The sequence below is a fragment of the Eucalyptus grandis genome, chromosome 1 (genome assembly GCF_016545825.1).
Source record: "Eucalyptus grandis isolate ANBG69807.140 chromosome 1, ASM1654582v1, whole genome shotgun sequence".
NCBI lineage: Eukaryota > Viridiplantae > Streptophyta > Magnoliopsida > Myrtales > Myrtaceae > Eucalyptus > Eucalyptus grandis.
In genome coordinates, this window is record NC_052612.1 from 40,572,155 (window position 1) to 40,590,581 (window position 18,427).

At 42.3% G+C, this 18,427-nt stretch overlaps 3 protein-coding genes across 4 annotated transcripts; all 3 read left to right on the forward strand.

The window, feature by feature from the left end:
• Window positions 1–729: 729 nt before the first annotated feature.
• On the forward strand, window positions 730–4,934 carry LOC104442563 (apyrase 2). The gene is made up of 9 exons (XM_010055979.3): window positions 730–1,578; window positions 1,669–1,797; window positions 1,892–1,948; window positions 2,060–2,152; window positions 3,037–3,242; window positions 3,399–3,490; window positions 3,845–4,062; window positions 4,148–4,337; window positions 4,509–4,934. Exons 1-9 carry the CDS (start codon window positions 1,273–1,275, stop codon window positions 4,622–4,624), a joined length of 1,407 nt encoding a protein of 468 aa, XP_010054281.1. The 5' UTR covers window positions 730–1,272; the 3' UTR covers window positions 4,625–4,934.
• Window positions 4,935–5,836: 902 nt separating this feature from the next.
• LOC104442575 (pentatricopeptide repeat-containing protein At5g15010, mitochondrial) lies at window positions 5,837–13,654 on the forward strand. 2 transcript variants are annotated; one of them, XM_039303304.1, is made up of 4 exons: window positions 5,837–7,801; window positions 9,551–9,631; window positions 11,840–12,082; window positions 13,306–13,654. In XM_039303304.1, the coding sequence occupies exon 1, from the start codon at window positions 5,948–5,950 to the stop codon at window positions 7,745–7,747; it is 1,800 nt and encodes a 599-aa protein (XP_039159238.1). In that variant the 5' UTR covers window positions 5,837–5,947; the 3' UTR covers window positions 7,748–7,801; window positions 9,551–9,631; window positions 11,840–12,082; window positions 13,306–13,654. The 2 variants fall into 2 exon arrangements, with proteins under 2 accessions (XP_039159238.1, XP_010054290.2); XM_010055988.3 differs by lacking the exon at window positions 13,306–13,654 and having other exon boundaries at window positions 11,840–12,265.
• Window positions 13,655–15,927: 2,273 nt separating this feature from the next.
• On the forward strand, window positions 15,928–18,427 carry LOC104442593 (NAC domain-containing protein 2). The gene is made up of 3 exons (XM_010056005.3): window positions 15,928–16,280; window positions 16,376–16,707; window positions 17,348–18,427. The coding sequence occupies exons 1-3, from the start codon at window positions 16,112–16,114 to the stop codon at window positions 18,002–18,004; spliced, it is 1,158 nt and encodes a 385-aa protein (XP_010054307.1). The 5' UTR covers window positions 15,928–16,111; the 3' UTR covers window positions 18,005–18,427.

Below are 18,427 nucleotides of genomic sequence, written 5' to 3' on the forward strand. Positions count from 1 at the left end.
AAGGAGTGGCTAGGCCAGGCTTGGACGCATAGGACGTGGTGCTGGCGGTTCCTCCGGTGGTGATGGCAGTGGGAGGGCTTTGAACAAAGGATGAGGAATGGACATGAAAAACTTCACGTTCTTATCGTTTTCAATTTACGCCACATCAGTTGTTGATGTGGGGCTCCGGACACATGTCATCTTACAAGTGGATGATATAAGCAGGAAAAATACACATCACATCAATTGCTGACACGCCATCATCCTATCTTTCCTCAAAAAATGAGTTCCATATTTGTTCCCAAGAGTTGCATTTCCTAGTGATATGGAATTCATGAATGTTTAGAATGAGCAATAATTACGAGACATCATAGATTGTCTTATCAAAAATTGAACCTGTAAAAATAAAAGGTCTATTGACCAGTTCAAATACACACGTGGTGGAGCATAAAGAATGGATGAATCAAAATTAATTATGAACTTGGTCCACGACATCTAGGTAAACCCACCTGCATTGACTAAATCCATCCATCTACAGGTTCCTCATTATCGTATAAATAGATTGGTTTAAAGCCTACTTCAATTGAACTTTACTCCACACGTACTTTGCACATTCTACACTCGAGCGGAATACAATACAGACTCTACGTAAAAATAAATAAAAATAAAAATCTCACAAACAATCCCATTTTCTCAAAAAATAAAATAAAATTAATTGCCATATTTTCCCCCATATCACCCCTCTGAGATCAACCCGTTGCAGTTACAGACGCGTCGCGCTTGCTCGGTCTGTCTAATCGCCCCTCCCTCTCTCTCTCTCTCTCTAGAATCAGGAGGACAGCAGAGATAGAGAGAGATCCCGCGAGCTCTTCTTCAAGAATCGCGCACTCGCCGGCGCTCCAATCCGGCCTCCCCCTCCGTCAATCCGAATCCGCATTGCCGCCGGTCGGCACCGTCCCGCCGATCGCCTTCCTCCGCTCGCCGGCGTCCGGGAACCGCCGCGGAGGAGGATTTCGCGGCCGCGGGGGGGGATCCGCTCGTCGGCGCCGGTCGTGGTGCGGTGGCCTTACAGTAAGCGCGCTTATAGCGATCGGGGTGCAGAGGAGGTAAGAGCTGGAGCCGATACAGGAAGCGCAGTCCCTGAAGGCTCCTGCCACCGCCGCCGCCGGGGGGAACGGCCAGATCCGGTACAGATCGCCTTCCTCCGCCGAGCTATTCGACGCCGCCGTCGTCGTCAACCCTAGCTCGCCGCCGTCGGACCAGCAGCTCCACGACCAGCACGAGCTCGACAAGATGATGAAGCGGCCGCCGGGGCGTTTCCACGAGGACAAGATCCAGAAGTACCGGGGCGTCATATTGGTGATCTCGGTGCCGCTTCTGCTCATTGGGTTCGTGCTCTTTCTGATGCCGTCCGGATCTCCTTCCGGGGCGATTGAGGATTTCGCGCTCTCGAACCGCAGGGGCTCTCCGGGCTCCAAGTCCAGGACTTATGCGGTTATCTTTGACGCGGGTAGCTCCGGGAGTCGCGTGCACGTGTTTTGTTTCGATAAGTACTTGGATCTCGTTCCCATGGGGAAGGAACTCGAGCTCTTTGTTAAGGTTTCTTTTCCTTCATTGCTCGGGTGATTGTGGTTAATGCTGGTTGAATTGGATGTTTACGTCTGACATTTGTTTGATTTGTGTGTATAGACTGACCCGGGTTTAAGTGCGTTTGCGAAAAATCCCAGACAGGCTGCGGAGTCGTTGCATTCGCTTCTCGATAAAGCAGAAGGTGCTGTTCCTAAAGAGCTCCGGGGGGACACTCCGGTTAAAGTGGGGGTAAGCTAATGATGCAAACGCTGGAATGGAGTGCTTGTCCTGGCATTTGGATTTGTTTACTCATCTCCTGCATTTGGCTCTGATGTTTCACTAGGCAACCGCTGGCTTGAGGGCACTGGAAGGCGATGCACCTGATAGGATTCTAGATGCGGTAATGCTTTCTTTTATTGCACCATTAAATAAAGTTTCTTGCGTTTGAATTGGAAAACTAACTTTTGTGTTGTAATATTGCTGTATTTTGTACTTGTGGACATCTCTTTAGGTTCGGGAGCTTTTGAAACATAAAAGCAGCCTTAAATCTGACCCACGATGGGTTAGTGTTTTGGATGGAACACAAGAAGGTGCTTATCAGTGGGTATGTTTGCTTACCTTTTTTTCCATGCATGTATAAAGTTGGATTTTAATTTGGGAACTGATGCTATAATTGGTTCTCGAGTGCCAGATGTGTTATGTAGTTTAAAGAACTGTAGCAATGATGCGGTTTAATATTGAATGCATCACCCTCTGTTGGCTTGGGAATCAATTAAAAGAAATGGTGCTCATTGCCTTTGGTTGTTCTATCAGCAACTTGTGTTAAATCGCACTGTAATACAAGCATTGCCTTTTCACTACACATGACTTTCCAAGTCACCTTCCCTACTTAACATGCCTTTTCAAGGTTACCTTGGCCTTCCCAAGCTCATGGAAAGCATTTGGACTCTAGCTACTAGCAATAACTTACTATGGAAATGATGACCTTTGTCTGTCGAATGTTGTACTACTAAATTTATCACCATACATTTGAGAAATTGTGTTTAATTATGGTACATTAATGTAGGTTATGTTGCCTTTCTTCAAGATTGGATGGACATTTGTAATTGAGCAGCAGTTAAATGTAGGCTGTGTACTTTAATTGAAGTAGGAACCTAATTTTTTTATTTTTATTTTATTTTTTTTTATTTTTTTTTAAATTTTATGATTTTATGATTTTCCACCGTTTTATGAATTTATGAGACAGTACCTTAAATTATCGAACAAAAGGTGAAATATAAGGAGGGGAGAAGAAAGAGAATGAGATGCTTGGACATGAATCCACAATGTAGGTGTCTATGGTTCATCAGCAATGAGATGGAAGTTCTGAGGCCTAAATTTAAAATATGATTGCATTCCTTAACCACCAGAGCAATTGCTTACAGTCTAATGGTAATGTTGCGCTCTGCTAGGATTGAGTAAGTCAATAACTTACTTGATGTTTCTCAGGTGACAATAAACTATCTGTTAGGATACTTGGGAAAGGAATATTCAAATACAGTTGGAGTAGTTGATCTTGGAGGGGGCTCAGTTCAGATGGCATATGCTATATCGGAAGAGGATGCTGCGAAGGCGCCCAGGTTCTCAAATGGAGAGGATAGTTATGTCAATGAAATGTTTCTCAAAGGAAGAAGATACTACCTCTATGTTCATAGGTCTCTTACTCAGTCTGAAGTATTGTTCTTTTGATTTTTCTTTTGAGATAATATTAGGCCAATCTACTGTTAGTCCTAATGCGTCTTCTTCTTTATGATATTCACCAGTGATTATATCCTTATCATTGTGTGTATGGTGCATTATTTCCTTTTCAGTTACTTGCACTATGGTCTACTAGCAGCTCGAGCGGAGATTTTGAAGGTTTCTGGTGACTCAGGCAACCCTTGCATCTTGGAAGGTTATGAGGGTATATATACTACTCACTTTTTTAAGTCCTTTAGACGTAGGTCCAATTCTTTGCGTACAATAGATTCTCTTACTATTATAACCATATTTTGTTAAGAGTTGTGAGCTTCACTGGTCCTATGCATGGGTTAGAGGGTGAGTGATGGTGGCAGTTTAGACTCCTAGTAATGCGGCTTTAGCAATAGCATGACCACACAAGCACTTCGAATTTCAAAGCATTTTGCCAAGCCTAAAATGTGGAAGCAAAAGCAGATTTTTCTTTCTATAGTTGATCCTTCTCATAACCCATTTCATAGAACTCACATTGGGTAGCAAATGGCGCATTAATGATTAACCATCTGCCTTGACTATTTAGGGTCTTACAAATATGGCGGTGCAACCTACCAAGCATCAGCTTCTTCATCAGGTTCAAGCATCAATGAGTGCAAAAGGATTGCTTCGAAAGCTCTCAAAGTTAATGAATCAACTTGTACACACATGAAATGCACATTCGGTGGTGTTTGGAATGGTGGAGGAGGGGATGGACAGAAGAATCTATTCGTTGCGTCGTTTTTCTATGACAGGGCTGCTGAGGTAGTTATATCTTAAATTTTTTAAGTTGAAGACTTCTCAAGATATATATGTAGCATAATTTATGCAGAGTCTCTTATTAATGTAGGCTGGCTTTGTGGACCCCAACAAACCTGTTGCCAAGGTCAGTGCTGCAGAGTTTGAGGAGGCAGCTAAACGTGCTTGCCAAACTAAACTGGAAGATGCAAAATCTGTCTATCCTCATGTAGGAGATGCTAATCTGCCATATTTGTGCATGGATCTCGTGTACCAATATACATTGCTTGTAGATGGATTTGGTAAGTATGCTGTCCAGTGGGTTTCTTGTGTGTTGATTCCTGGCTTTTGCTCTATGTCGAAAGGGTGCTGACAAGTCTTTTGCTTTATAAATAGGGGTGATAGAGAAATTTCGATACTTGTATGGTATTTTGATTCGTCCAGCACTTGTTTCTCATTACTTCATTTTACAGCTATTGATCCCTGGCAAAAGATTACTCTGGTGAAGAAGGTCAAGTATCGCAATGCCTTTGTTGAAGCAGCATGGCCATTAGGCAGTGCCATAGAGGCTGTATCATCGTCAAGATAACTGCAGATTGTCTCATATTAGCTTGGCATTCTAAGAGGCACTTGGTTCTGTGATTGTCAGAGGAGGCTGAAGGAAAAAGTAGTTGATTGTTAAAAGTTGACATCAGATCATTACCGAATTCGAATTTTGCGGCCAATATATTCGGAATAATGAGGGAAGAGCATTGATTTATTATTGCCATGTAATTATCTCAGTTCCAATATTCTTTTGACGCGTGCCTGTTGAGATGATTTTGACCCTGTCATATTCTTTTACTTTGCATGTGAACATTGGTGATTGTAATACAAGTGCTCTGTGGTTTTAAGCTTCCCTTTCTTTGGCAATTCATCATGTTTACTTGTTGGTTCTGGTTGGTGTATAAAAAATAAATGAGACATGAGGGGCCGTGTACGTCAGACCTATAAATCACAGTTTCACACGGAATCCATTGCTGCTAATTGAAGAAATTGAAAGAGTCTAATAACTGCGTTAACTCGATGCAATTTCGTTAGCTTTATTGATTTAGTTGCATTCAAGGATGGAAAAGCATGCATTGAACTTTGCTCGATCCTTGACCGATCCTTGTTTCTCTCCATCAACCATTTAAGATAACGAATAAGACCAATCTAGCAGGTGGATTGATTGGGTTTAGGTTGGATCAAAAATGATTTAATCCAAATTGATTTATTTAATTCATTTGGACCTATTTTAATACAATAAATATTTAGTGATCTATACTCAATTCCGAAGAAACTGAGAGCACAAAGTAACTGGACGCGAGATCAAGTGAAGGTGAGTTATAGAGATGAGTTTAGTCTAAGTAAAAAAAAAATTCATTTAACATTCATATTATTTTAGGCAGTATCATTGTGAATCCATTTATGATCAATATTCTAAATATAACTAACTCATGAAATAAATGGGTTCATCATATGTGACTTAAGAAATTGGTTTATAACCCATTTTAACAAATCTATGACGCCCAATTACCTCGGTCAACTAAGTGCAGGTGCCAATGTGCTCTTTCTTGATTGAACACAAGCTTTATCGAAGAAGAAAAATGTAACAAGGCCGTGGTTATGCAGCAAAAAATTGTCTCAAACCACCTCGCCGACTGCCGGAGGCCGGCCACTAGCATTGCCGTCATGGAAGCTGCTCGCTTCTTTCGGTGCGAGGCCCAATCCGACGCCCCGTAAGCGTTCGTTCGAGCCATTTAACCCCCCAATCAGGCCCGTTCGATAGTCGCTCAACTATCGTCCGTTGACGAAGCAGTCAGGTTTTCCCCGCTCGGTACTTTTCTCGAACACTCGCCATGCATGCCGCCCTCCTTTGCTTCGCGTCAGAATGAGGAGACTCGGGTCGCTCGGCGCCTTCGCTCTGCTCCGCCGCCACTGCAGTTCCGCCCCAACCGGTCCGTCGAAGCGCGCGCTCCTCTCGCCCGCGCTCGACTCCGCGTCGTCCGCTCTCGGCGGTCCCGACCGCGCGCGTCCCCAGGTCTCTGCCCCCGAGGTCTCGTCTCCTTCTCGCGCGCCTCCGGATCCGCGTCCGGTGGCTCCCGGACGTTCTGCCGCTCGCGATGATCTCGACCGCAGCTGCCGCGACGGAGAAGGAGACGAGGAGGAGGACGAGGAGGGCGACGGGGCCTCGGATTGCGAGGCTGATTTCCGGGAGCGGAAGGTGGTGAGCGAGGCTCTCGCTCGCGATGCGAAATCCATCGTGGACGTGTTACGCGAGACGGCGTCCCGTCGCGTGGAAACGAAGCCTAGGCTCGATAAGTGCGGAGTTGCCGCGTCGTCGGAACTGGTGACGGAGGTTCTTTCGCAGGTCCGAAATGACTGGGAATCGGCGTTCACCTTCTTCCTGTGGGCTGGGAATCAACGGGATTACTCCCACTCGGTTCGGGAATATCACTCCATGATCTCCATTTTGGCGAAGATGAAGAAGTTCGACACTGCCTGGGCGTTGATTGATGAAATGAGAGGAGGCAAGGATCGTCCATGCCTCCTTACTCCTCAGACTCTGCTGATCATGATCAGGCGATACTGTGCTGTGCACAACGTCGGTAAGGCCATCAATACCTTCTACGCGCATAGAAGATATAATTTCGATGTCGGGATTGAGGAGTTCCAGGGTCTGCTCTCTGCGCTTTGTCGGTATAAGAACGTGCGAGATGCGGAGCACTTGCTATTCTGTAACAAGAGTGTGTTCCCTCTCAATACAAAGAGCTTGAATATAATCCTCAATGGCTGGTGTAACGTGATCGTCAGTCCTCGGCAGGGGGAGAGAATTTGGAAAGAGATGAGCAAGAGAGGCATAGCGCATGATGTTGTCTCATATGCTTGTCTCATATCTTGCTATTCGAAATCCAGGAACCTCAACATGGTGCTTAAGCTCTTTAACCGGATGAAGGAATTGGAGATTGCTCCGGATAGGAAAGTTTACAATGCGGTCATTCATGCTCTTGCAAAGGGTAGGCTTGTGAAGGAAGCCGTGAATCTCATGAGAATGATGGATGATAAAGGTATTGCACCCAATGCTGTTACTTACAATTCATTGATCATGCCCCTTTGTAAGGCCCGGAATGTCGATGGAGCTAAAAAGGTCTTTGATGAGATGTTGCAGCAGCGGCTTCACCCTACCATTCGAACTTATAATGCCTTTTTACGTATTCTTAGGACAGGGGAAGAAGTTTTTGAACTCTTAACAAAAATGAAGGAGATGGGATGCCATCCAACTTATGATACGTACATCATGTTGATCAGAAAGTTTTGTCGATGGCGCCAACTTGATAATGTTTTTGAGCTGTGGAATGCAATGACTGAGAATGGATTGAGTCCTGATCGCAGCTCTTATATTGTGTTGATTCATGGACTGTTTCTGAATGGAAAGTTGGAGGAAGCATACAGATATTATTTGGAGATGAAGAACAAGCTGTTTTTGCCCGAGCCTAAAATTGATGAGATGCTTCAAGCATGGGTATCTGGGAAACAAGTAACAGCAATTAGTACGGTGGAGAATCAGCCACATTTTAATCATTTGGATCAAGCTTCCTCTGGAAAACTCAATCGCGAATCAGATTTCCTTCGTCAACCTGAGTCGAGAACAGTTGTGAGAGAGCGGGGATATTCTTTTTGGGAGCACTAGGATAGGGTATATTTGGTCACGCTGTCAATGCATCGTATACAGACATTCCTAAAGGTAGTCTACAAACTTCATCTTTTAGACACTTGGGAAGATAACAGAGAATCCTATGAGGCATACTATTTGTCATTAAAGGTTTATGCAGTTGATTGTACACCCCTCATGTTTGAATTTTGCATGATTATGCCCTTGATGAAGTCATACCATAAGTGAAGGCCAAAAGCAAGTTAGTCCTTCTGACGCTTATGCTGTAATTGGAAGTATTCATATATGTATTTCTCCTCAAATCCCATATTCTTTTGGCAATTACCCTGCAACAAGTACTGGATATAAGAAATTCCAAGTGTTAGATGTGTTGTGGCCCCTTGTGTTTACATAAAAGTCCACGTGACACGGCGAGGCATCTTCCTCCATAGTCACTGTTATTGGAACTTCAAATGCTACGCATGGGGCTTGCTTTTTCCTTTGCAAAATTTGGTCTGCAACATACATGTCAGGATACCATGAAAGTTCATGCTTGATTCACCACAACATTTGTTAGGGTAAACTTGTTTGTAGCTAGCGTGGGTCATGCTCTTCAGAATGATTTAAGGTGCAGTAAATCTGAAACTATGTGTGCATACTTTTCCCTCAATGTGATCTCTGGTCAATCGTGTAATGTGTACCCCTTGGCAAAATAGCAAATTAACATGGGAATAATTTCCTAGCCTCTGGTGATTGTCATCAAGTCAGGGAGAGTTACTGTGATAACTATATTTCTGAGCACAAAAATGTTGGATCTGTAAGGTGTGGATGTTGCCTTATAGGTGATGGTAGCACTAAAGGGAAATCATTTAATCCTATGAAAAATAGGATCTGGTGGTGTGTTTGGCAAATTTTTCATTCTTTATTTGCTGCATTCCATCTACTTATGTTGGTCTTGCTGAAAACATTTGAACATGAAATGACCGAGCACGGGCAAAGGTGAACCAAATGCCGGCAGAACTGTAAAACTGAGATGGGCAGAGTGATTCCTAGCAAAATATGGGTCTCAGTAGGATTTGAGTGAATCTCATGTTTACTTTTGCTTCTGAAATTACTTAACTCCAGTTTCAAGTTTTTGAAGAGAAACTGGATAAACAAGACTGAGCTTATAAGGCCTAGCTGAATAATTATCTTGTACTTTTTATAGTTACGTATAATAGGCTTAAAATTGTCATTAGATGACAATTATACATATTTCATCAAATGAATATAAGAGTATATTGATGCTGAAACCACCAAATAGAAGAGGCCTTTTGGTTCACCTTTCTTTCAGTGAACAGTGTTTGGTTCGGGGTGAAAAAGTAATGGCTAATGGGAATTCAGAAATGAATAGGGTTTCTTTCATGTTTTTCACAAACCTGAGCCCAATGGACCTTCTGTCACCCTGAATGGTGTGTGCATGGCTCACACTAAATGTGCATGTAAACTGGAATGTAGAGGATGGTAGAAGCACTTTTAATAGTTCCACCCTATGTTTTAGCATTCTGGTGAGCATTCAATTCAGATGAATTCACTGTATCACACTTACGCACACGATGTTGAACATTGGATGATGCTTGTCAAGTGTCATGGGCACTGGTTAAAACTCATGTGCAGGTGTACCTCTTGCAGATTTCTAGTGAGAGTTTTCTCCAATGGAGTCCTGATTGTTATTGCAGTTTAATGGTTTAATTGCCCTCTCGCTGCATGATTAGAATTCCTTTTCCTATAGACAATGACGTCGAGAATTTTTCAGCTTTTTGTTAAGCAAGTGTACTGTCTGAGCACTGTTGTCCTCTTCAGGTATAGTGGAGAACCAGAACAATTTCAAGATCTAGAAGTGGGACCTGTTCTCGTGGTTTATAAACTGCCCATTGATGAAAGGTAACTGTGATTGCTCTGATATGCTCTTATACCTGTCATCTTCAAATACTTTTCCTCCTAAATTTTATGGATGCTAGACCATTTTTTGTAATGAGGAAAAATACCATCTGGGTGAGAGTGATGCGTGGTTTCTTTTCCAGAGCGTGATAAGTGGACCATTAAAACAGCCAGTTATTTCAGGGAGATCGACTTGGAGCCTTTCATTCCTTTTAAAGAAGAAGTCATTAATATCTTATCAATTGGAAGATGTTTTCTGAGTGTCAGAGTATTTAAAATGGCTAAATCTCCATTCAACGTATGAATAACTTGTGGGATCTCAGGTCTGAGAACTAATGTGGTAACATCCGTCAGTTTTTCTGAAATAATTGGACGTGACTGTTCTGTCCTGCTTGGAATGAATTGCAGTAAGGCTCTACTTTGCTTTTGTCAACATATATGTTCACACATGTGCAGGTGTGGTGCATGCATGTGCATGTGGTGCGTTATATCTGCTTTCGTCTTGCTTAGCACAGTCAATGGAAATTAGTGAATAGAAAAGTTTTCTTGGTCAATAGTGAAATGCTTGAATTTGGCATTTTAGAAAATTTTCCGATTTCAAAAGGATGAGTTAATTTTCAAACCATAGTCTCGCATGCATGTGCATGTGGTGCGTTATATCTGGTTTCGTCTTGCTTAGCACAGTCAATGGAAATTAGTGAATAGAAAAGTTTTCTTGGTCAATGGTGAAATGCTTGAATTTTGCATTTTAGAAAATTTTCCGATTTCAAAAGGATGAGTTAATTTTCAAACCATAGTCTTGCATCCGAGGACATGTGATTGTAGACTTATTGCTGAAGACTGTTCGTCACCACTTTGCACCGATTAGCGTGCCATCATTGCCCTACCCCCACCACTTGCTGGGATAAGTAAAACCACTGTTTGTCTTCAAAAGATTGCAATCTGTTTTCGCTTCCAGGCATCACTTTTGGTATCGAATCTACTTTTCACCTCTGCTCTTGGCCATCCCCACCAATTGGATATTTCACCACTAATTGCTGGTGGCGGTTTGAGCTATCAACTAGTCCACCTCCATCGGTTCCATTTTCAACATTAGGATCAAACTTATTTTGTTCCTTGTTTATGCTGAATAATGGACTTCTTTTTGAGGGAAAAAATGTGTTGTAGCTAAACTTCTTAACAGATAAAAATGGGTTCACCTAAACACATGATAAAGCTGGAGATCTTTTGTTTGTTTGCTGCTATAGATCACTCTAATTTCTGAACGCGAGTCTTGTGCGAAGAGTGAATTGTTCCTTCATCAGCCCTCCGGAAGAAGTCAATTTTGAGGCAGAATTTTGATGATTTTACCGTTCTTAGAAAGAGTTAACCCAAGACCTAAATTCTCTTAGTCTTTTAGGTGACAAGTTTTTATCTGGTCATACATGCCGATGGTTGTTTCGTGAGAATATGTTGCTATCAGAGGCTGGAAGAGATGAGGATGATTCATTAGGAGCCCTTGAGACTACATCAAGGTTAGGTCAAAATCACAATTCGTGTGCATCTCAAGTGCGAAAGCAGGTGCATCACCATTTGACATTGGATAACTACCAGCCACTAAATTAGGTGAACCACACGTGGAAAACTACTGGATGTCATAATCGAGACTTTTTTGGCTGTCTGAACTCAAAAACTTACATTCCTGGGCAACTATTAGATGCTTTGACTGGTCCAACTACGTGGTGATAAACCCAAGTTCTGCCACCGGTTCTGTAACTATCAAGACAGCGTGCGAGTCCAGTTCAGGAGTTCAATCCCATCATTCCCTGATTGTGCATGTATTGGCTCCAAGTATAGAGTCGCGGAAAGATTCCGAGATGTTCATTTTAGGGTGACTAGAGGTTTCGGTTTTTTTCGTCCTTTTGTTTCATAATTTCATCCTTTTAAGCAAGAAAGGTGGGTTAATAGTGTGGTGACAAAATGGTTCGTCCCGGGGCGACTTTTCAATCTAGTGTGGTATTAAAGTAATGCATCTTTTGTTCTGATTTTCCATTTAGTTTTGTCCTTAGTCCATCTTCAATCTAGTAAAGTTTATAAAAATTAAAGAAGATAAAAAAGTCCAAGTCTTCCACAACTAAGTGGAGAGCCCTCTTTTGACCATTTGGCATCACTTTTAATTAAATATCTCAATCGTTTTGTTAAAAGTCTTCCATGTTCCTTTCCATTGTACAGGTGGTTGTTTGAGTTTGTTTTTCTTCTTGGCGCTTCTCTCCTCCTTTGATTATGCCTGGGAAAGCTGGACCACAGACGAAAAGAGGCGCTGGACCTTATGCTCAGTCATGGACAACAACAATAATATAATCAAACTTTGGATATCCATCACGTGTTCTACTCTTGAAACCCAACCTCAACAAGCTACCTGGTGCATGGGGAAAAGGAAGCGAGGTGGCGTGAACAACCCGTGGAATATCCGAGGTACTTTGCATCATTCATGACATTATCCTAATCTTATTTAATCACATTCCCTGTATATATTTCTGAGTAGAATACGTCAAGAAAGAGGGTAATAAGTAGTGCAAAGCAAAGCCTCTTGGACCTAACCAAAAAGAGAATCTCGGATTGGATAATCATCAATGAAGTCCAAGAAGTTATGGATAATCATCAGCCTTTCTTGTTCCTTTTTTATATTTTCCTTTCTCTCCGTGTGCCGAGAGGTAGTTGTCGTTCTTTTCAGCAGATGCTTCATCACCCACTTGAACACGCCTTCATTTGTCCGTTCTCCTCCCATCTTTCTTTGTCGGAACCGGCGAGCCTCACCGCCAGTTAACCGCCTCCTTTGGCATGATTAATCTGGTTGCTAGTCTCCCCCATGCCGTGGAAATTCGAGGATGACATTCGTTAATAAATTGGAAGCCTGTTGAAAAGAATATGCCCGCTTTGGAAAAAGTTATATACCATGCCCTGAAATGCTGCTCCGGACCAATTCTTTATTCATTTTTTCTTGTGTCCTGCTAACTTAGTTGTTAAGTCAGAATATTCCTCGAGGTGATTGACATGGTATACCTGGTCCGTATAACCCGTCATCTCGGGCCGCATTTTCCTCTTTTTACCTTTTCCTTTTCGCCTAGAACAAACGGGTACCCTTTATTCTATCTCATTTTTTTTTTTGGGCCAATGGGAGCTTTAGGTGTATGTACAGCTGTAAATAGATCTATTTCGACAATATAAATAGTATGGTTTTGACATGTTTTAAATATTTCGGTGATATGCAATGCAATTGTAGATTTACCCAATCGCATTGTCCAGGGAATACACGTTTTTGGTGACAATTAATGCTTACCAATACCCTTATCTTTTTAGCTTTCTTTTCAAGGTTTGGAATCAAAATTATTTGGTAGCAGATGGGATGTAGGCTGTTGCAGCTCATGTTTCAAATTTAGGGCACCAAGTCATTTAGGACACGAAGTTAAGTACCGTCTTGTTTCCGTCCAATCGAATATTTGATCAGGTTGATTTCTTAGGAACCAACCCTGTTGACCCTGGAACTATATGGTAGCTCCAAGCGGTTTCAGGGTCAACTTAGGTACCAATCGTATATATAATATATATGTGCCAAACATGACTACAATTTTTTTTGTTAGAGGATGATGTCAAACATATTCAATTTCAACAATTTTTTTTTTTTTTTTTGCTTTTAGGAAAGAAAAAGAAGAAGAAGAAGAAGAAGAAGAAGAAGAAGCAAAATAGAACCAGCCGATCAAGATATAGATTCGAGAGTTAAACTGGTTAAACTATGGTTTCCAATTTTTGGAACAGGAAACCGAACAGGTTCCCTTGTGAACTGGCCTTGAACTCATTTTCCGGATTGAACTAGCCCAGTCGCTCTTCCCTAATAAATATTGAGTTTTTTGGGGTTTTCCCCTATACTTTGTAGACTTTGAATAGGGATGATATTTCGTATGGAGGGACTTTGTATGTAGACTTTTCCAGGACTTTTAAACGTAAACTACGGATAAAGCAGAGCGGACCTAACATCACAAAGATCAATATTTTAATCCTGAAGGTGGAATAGTATCGTAGATCGAGACGCCTCCATGATTGTTATCAATACTTTAATCTATACCCTAAGTGGCCGATTAGGGTATAGCTTTGAGAATTGAAACAGATAAACTCTGGTTTCAAGTTTTTGGAACAGGAAACCAGACAGGTTCCCATGTGAGCTGGCCCTGAACCATCTGAGTAAGGTCAATTTCCGGATTGAATTAGTCTGATCGCTCTTTCCTAATAAATATTTGGTTTTTTTTTGGGGGGGGGTTTTCCCTATACTCTGTGGACTTTGAATCGGGATGATATTTCGTTTGGAGGGAATTTATATGTGGTTCTGGGTCGTTGCTTCGTGGACTTTTCCAAGGACTTTTAGCCATAAACTACGGATTAAGCAGAGCGGGCTTAACATCACGAATATTGATATTTTAATCCCGAAAGGAGGAAACAGTATCGTAGCTCGAGACGTCTCCATGATTGTCAGCGATTGGTTGGTGCATGGACGCGCATGCGCTTTGGAAAATATCATAAAGACACGAGAGAATAGGAACCCTTTTGTTTTAATACCTTTTTCATTTTTTTTTCTTGAGTTTGGCTAAGTTGTGAAGGAAGTGTGGGGAAGAACGACAAAAGTCCGCACATCAAGACTTTTTCTCAGAATGCATGGAGTGTGGTGGGGGGTGGAGATTCTTTATTTCACATCTAATTATTTGACTAACTCCACCGCACGTACTTTCCCACTCCACGTAGCATGAGAACCCAGTTCATTGATTGACCATCCCTTTGTAAGGGTCATTGTCCCTTGCTATTTATGGAGAATCTCTCCTCGACCCTCCATCTCTCAAATGGAGAAAAGCAGATGAGGAGAAGGGAGGGGATGAACAGTAACGTGGCCATATGCTTGGCCATATGCTTGGACCAGGATGCTTAATCCCACAAGTGGTTGTTCAATTGATGACAAGTTCCTAACTTTTACCAAGCTGTTACATGGAGTTTAGAACGATGATTCAACTTTCTTTTGTTTGATTCATGGTTTGTCGAAAATATTCCACGGAGGGAGGCTTCGCAGATTAGTTCTTGTTTCTTTCTAGGGAAATTTTCACTTGGTATGTTAGAGATTTTCAGATGTCATACTCATATGCAAAGCAGAGTGTCGTGCGTTATAGATAATGTGCTTGAAAGGGAAAAACCTAGAACTTCTCCTAATCTTTTGCTAAATGAATGTGGGGCTTGGCTATACACTTCTCGGCATGCCAGTCCTGGGAGGTAACTTGGCTAAGGAAAGAAAAAGGTATACTTTCACTTCAAGAGGAAAGCGATTGCTAACTTTTGCCATGCTTTTATGTGGCGCACGACCATAAGTTTGCTGGCCAATCTACACATAACATATGGATAAGGTCGAACTATAATCCTATGCGGGTAATGCAGTCATATTGACAAGAAGAGTCAAGTTTACCAATACATAACCTTGTAGAACATTGACCACCATACATCCCCCCTTGCCAGAAGAATTGCCATTATTGATGTCCTTATATGTGTCCCTTTATTCGTGTCTCTTAATTTTTCTCTTGTCGGATCGCAATTCAAGTACACAATTGTTTTTTTCATGTATCATGTGTTATACTATGAAGATTTCACATGATTATTGTAGAAACATTAAAATGTTACAATAAACGAATATGAAGTCTTAATTGAGATAAGATTGATAAAATATATGACATGACAGATCTATTTATCATAAGATTGTGTTCCACGTAACACGTGTCTCGATTATAAAAATTATAGAACCGTAAATAAATAAAAATTGAAAAAGAGAGGCACATGTAGACGGCAAGATGAGGGGGACTGCCACAAGGCTTTCTGGGTTCAATGCCGACAAAATAGGGGGTGCACGTGTCAAGTGTTTATCTCCTTTAAGGTGATGTCATAAGACTGGACCTCATCCTAAGTTCGAAGCCGCCATCTTTCCCACGAAACGAATTAATAAAATATTATGTGAGAGAGAGAGAGAGAGAGAGAGAGAGAGAGAGACAAAAGTAAAAAAAAAAGGAAACTTAACCAAACACACAACTCAAACACCCACCCAAGAGAATAATTACTTGGCACCACAGCATGCAACTGAATTTCTCCATCCTCGTACCCCACCTTTGCTTTGGCCTCATCTCGTCTCTCTCTCTCTCTCTCTCTCTCTCTCACATGACGACAAATCAACTCAACCATAAAATGGGCTCCAATCTCCCCTATCCCAAAATTTCAATCCTCTCTCCAGTCTTCTTCTTGAGAGAGCCACTTGGCGAAGATCCTCTCTCTCTCTCTCTCGCCCCCCCACCCAAAAAAAAAAAAAAAAATCTTTTCCCAAATTCACCCAAACGACCCTCCTTTCTAGGGTTCGTCTTGATCGTGAGCCTCTTTCCTCTTTGTTTCTAGCGTTGGTTTAGAAGAAAGGATTGAACTCTTAACATGATCATGAAGAACCCACAATCATCCTTGCCACCGGGATTTAGGTTCCACCCAACTGATGAAGAACTCATCCTCCATTACCTCAGAAGGAAGGTCACATCCTCACCTCTCCCTGTTTCCATCATTGCAGAGGTTGATATCTACAAGCTTAACCCCTGGGAATTACCAGGTATCTAATACTCTAATCACTTCTTTCTATCCCCACCCCCTTCCATGCATCAATATGTCAAGAGACTAATTTTTTTCCGATCTTCTTTGGATCAGCTAAAGCAGCTTTTGGCGAGAAAGAATGGTACTTCTTCAGCCCTAGGGATAGGAAGTACCCGAATGGAGCAAGGCCCAACAGAGCAGCTGCTTCAGGGTATTGGAAGGCCACCGGCACGGACAAAGTGATCGTGACTTCATCTTCTTCAGCATCCGCACATCAGCACCACGAGAAACTCGGCGTGAAGAAGGCGCTGGTCTTCTACAAGGGGAAGCCTCCCAAGGGAATCAAGACGAATTGGATCATGCACGAGTACCGCCTCGCCGAGTCGCCCGCCTACAACAGTCGCCCCAATACTAACCCCTTGAAGCTTAAAGATTCTTCCATGAGGGTGAGCCTTCTCTCGCAAGTGCACTTAAGTTGATAATCCATATAAAACAGATTAGTTGATTATAATTTAAATAGTGAGACTCATATTAATTCCTCATGAGAAGAAGAGAAATATATTTTTCATTATTAACCTAATTCTATCGTGCTTTTTTTCTGTTCCACGAGTCTATCCAATACATTTTGCTGGACACATAAAGTCTAGAAAAAGTTGTGCTATTTGTCGACGAGCTTACTCCATAACTCCGAAGTCGATCTCAAATTATTAATTACGACTCGAAAGTTGCGCTACTAGCGGACAAACCCCTCTTCGTACACGTGAAGTCGACCTCAGTTTATTAATGCTTTAGCCTAATCTGAAAGTGCTTTTTTTTTTCTTCCTCCTTTTGGGAAGACGATGTCCTTTGTACTGCAAAAGAAGGCTTTACAGTGATCTAATAGCTGTCGGTTTGTGAAAAAAGTATCAATTTACAAGAAACCAGAAATATTAGGCGTGCAAGAAACCAACAAAAGGCGAAAGGCCCGAGAAAGCCCGATGGCTTCCAGTTTCTGGGCTGTTGACATTTCTCTCTCTCTCTCTGCTTTTCACATTCTCTTTTTAGGCGAGAATCTGGCATCCTAACTTTTTAATTATTTGGTTCCAGTTGGACGATTGGGTTCTGTGTCGGATTTACAAGAAGACCAACTTGTCCCCTACCGCCGGAGCCTCGGTGGCCACACCTGATCAAGATCTGGAAGAAGAAGAGGAAGAAGGCCTCAGTAACATTCACCAAAACGAAATGCTAAAACCCTTCGCGGACATCCCCAACAATCACGTTCAAAACAACGGAGGCCTCATGTCTCAGAAGTCCTCTTCGTTCTCCAATCTAATAGACGCCTTGGACTACTCGGTGCTCAGTAGCCTTCTATCTGACAACACCCCGCAAGGGGTCGGCGTGCTCGGATTCGACCAATTAGCTCCATTGATTCCGAATAACAGTAACCATGTGGACATCACTGATCCGCACGTGTTCGGCAGTGGGACTTATAATAATGGAAGCAGCAATTGCTTTCCCCAGAAGCTGCCCCAGCTCAGCCCCTCATCATCAGCTCCATTCATGGAGGAGAACAGGCTCAAGCGTCACCGCTCGGACGCCGACACTGCGGCGTATCAGGCAAAGAAGCTCCTCAGCCACTGCAGCTTCACCAACACTGCGAGTCAGGCGGCCGACTTTCCGCAGTATAACTTGATCAATAGCTACCCATTCTTGAACCAGCAGTTGCTACTAGGACCCAATAACTACGCCCATTTTCATGGTTAAAACGGATGGCGGAAAAGGCGAGATTAAAAAGGGAAGAGACGATTGTTTATGGGTTGCGCCGGACGCGCGTGATATAAGTGAAGTAGGGTTTTTAGGGAAATAATATTGGCTGTGCATGCATGATTTTTCTCCCCCTTTGACAACGAGGGGAATTAGAAGTGTAACCTTAGACTGTAAGGATCCAGCAGAAAGATGCGAATGGATTGAAACGGGAGGTCTATGCTGATGAAAACTTAATCGGGTTTCCGTACGTGGGATGTGAAATGAGTGAAGATTTTCGAGAAAATTATGCTTGAGTTAAAGTTAAAGTCGACAAAGTAGGTGCATCCACACGATTGAGCCCGCAGGAGTCTAGGACCAGGAGGTACCTAAATGTCATGATTATCAAATCTAAGAACATTAATCATTAAGAGGTCAATCTGA

Bases quoted from the DNA above. Each gene is read 5' to 3' on its own strand.
- LOC104442563 (XM_010055979.3), top strand. From the start codon at position 1,273: ATGATGAAGCGGCCGCCGGGGCGTTTCCACGAGGACAAGATCCAGAAG. The intron at 1,579-1,668 runs GTTTCTTTTCCT...TTGTGTGTATAG, and splicing joins AACTCGAGCTCTTTGTTAAG to ACTGACCCGGGTTTAAGTGC. The intron at 1,798-1,891 runs GTAAGCTAATGA...ATGTTTCACTAG, and splicing joins ACACTCCGGTTAAAGTGGGG to GCAACCGCTGGCTTGAGGGC.
- LOC104442575 (XM_039303304.1), top strand. From the start codon at position 5,948: ATGAGGAGACTCGGGTCGCTCGGCGCCTTCGCTCTGCTCCGCCGCCAC.
- LOC104442593 (XM_010056005.3), top strand. From the start codon at position 16,112: ATGATCATGAAGAACCCACAATCATCCTTGCCACCGGGATTTAGGTTC. The intron at 16,281-16,375 runs GTATCTAATACT...TCTTTGGATCAG, and splicing joins TAACCCCTGGGAATTACCAG to CTAAAGCAGCTTTTGGCGAG. The intron at 16,708-17,347 runs GTGAGCCTTCTC...ATTTGGTTCCAG, and splicing joins TTAAAGATTCTTCCATGAGG to TTGGACGATTGGGTTCTGTG.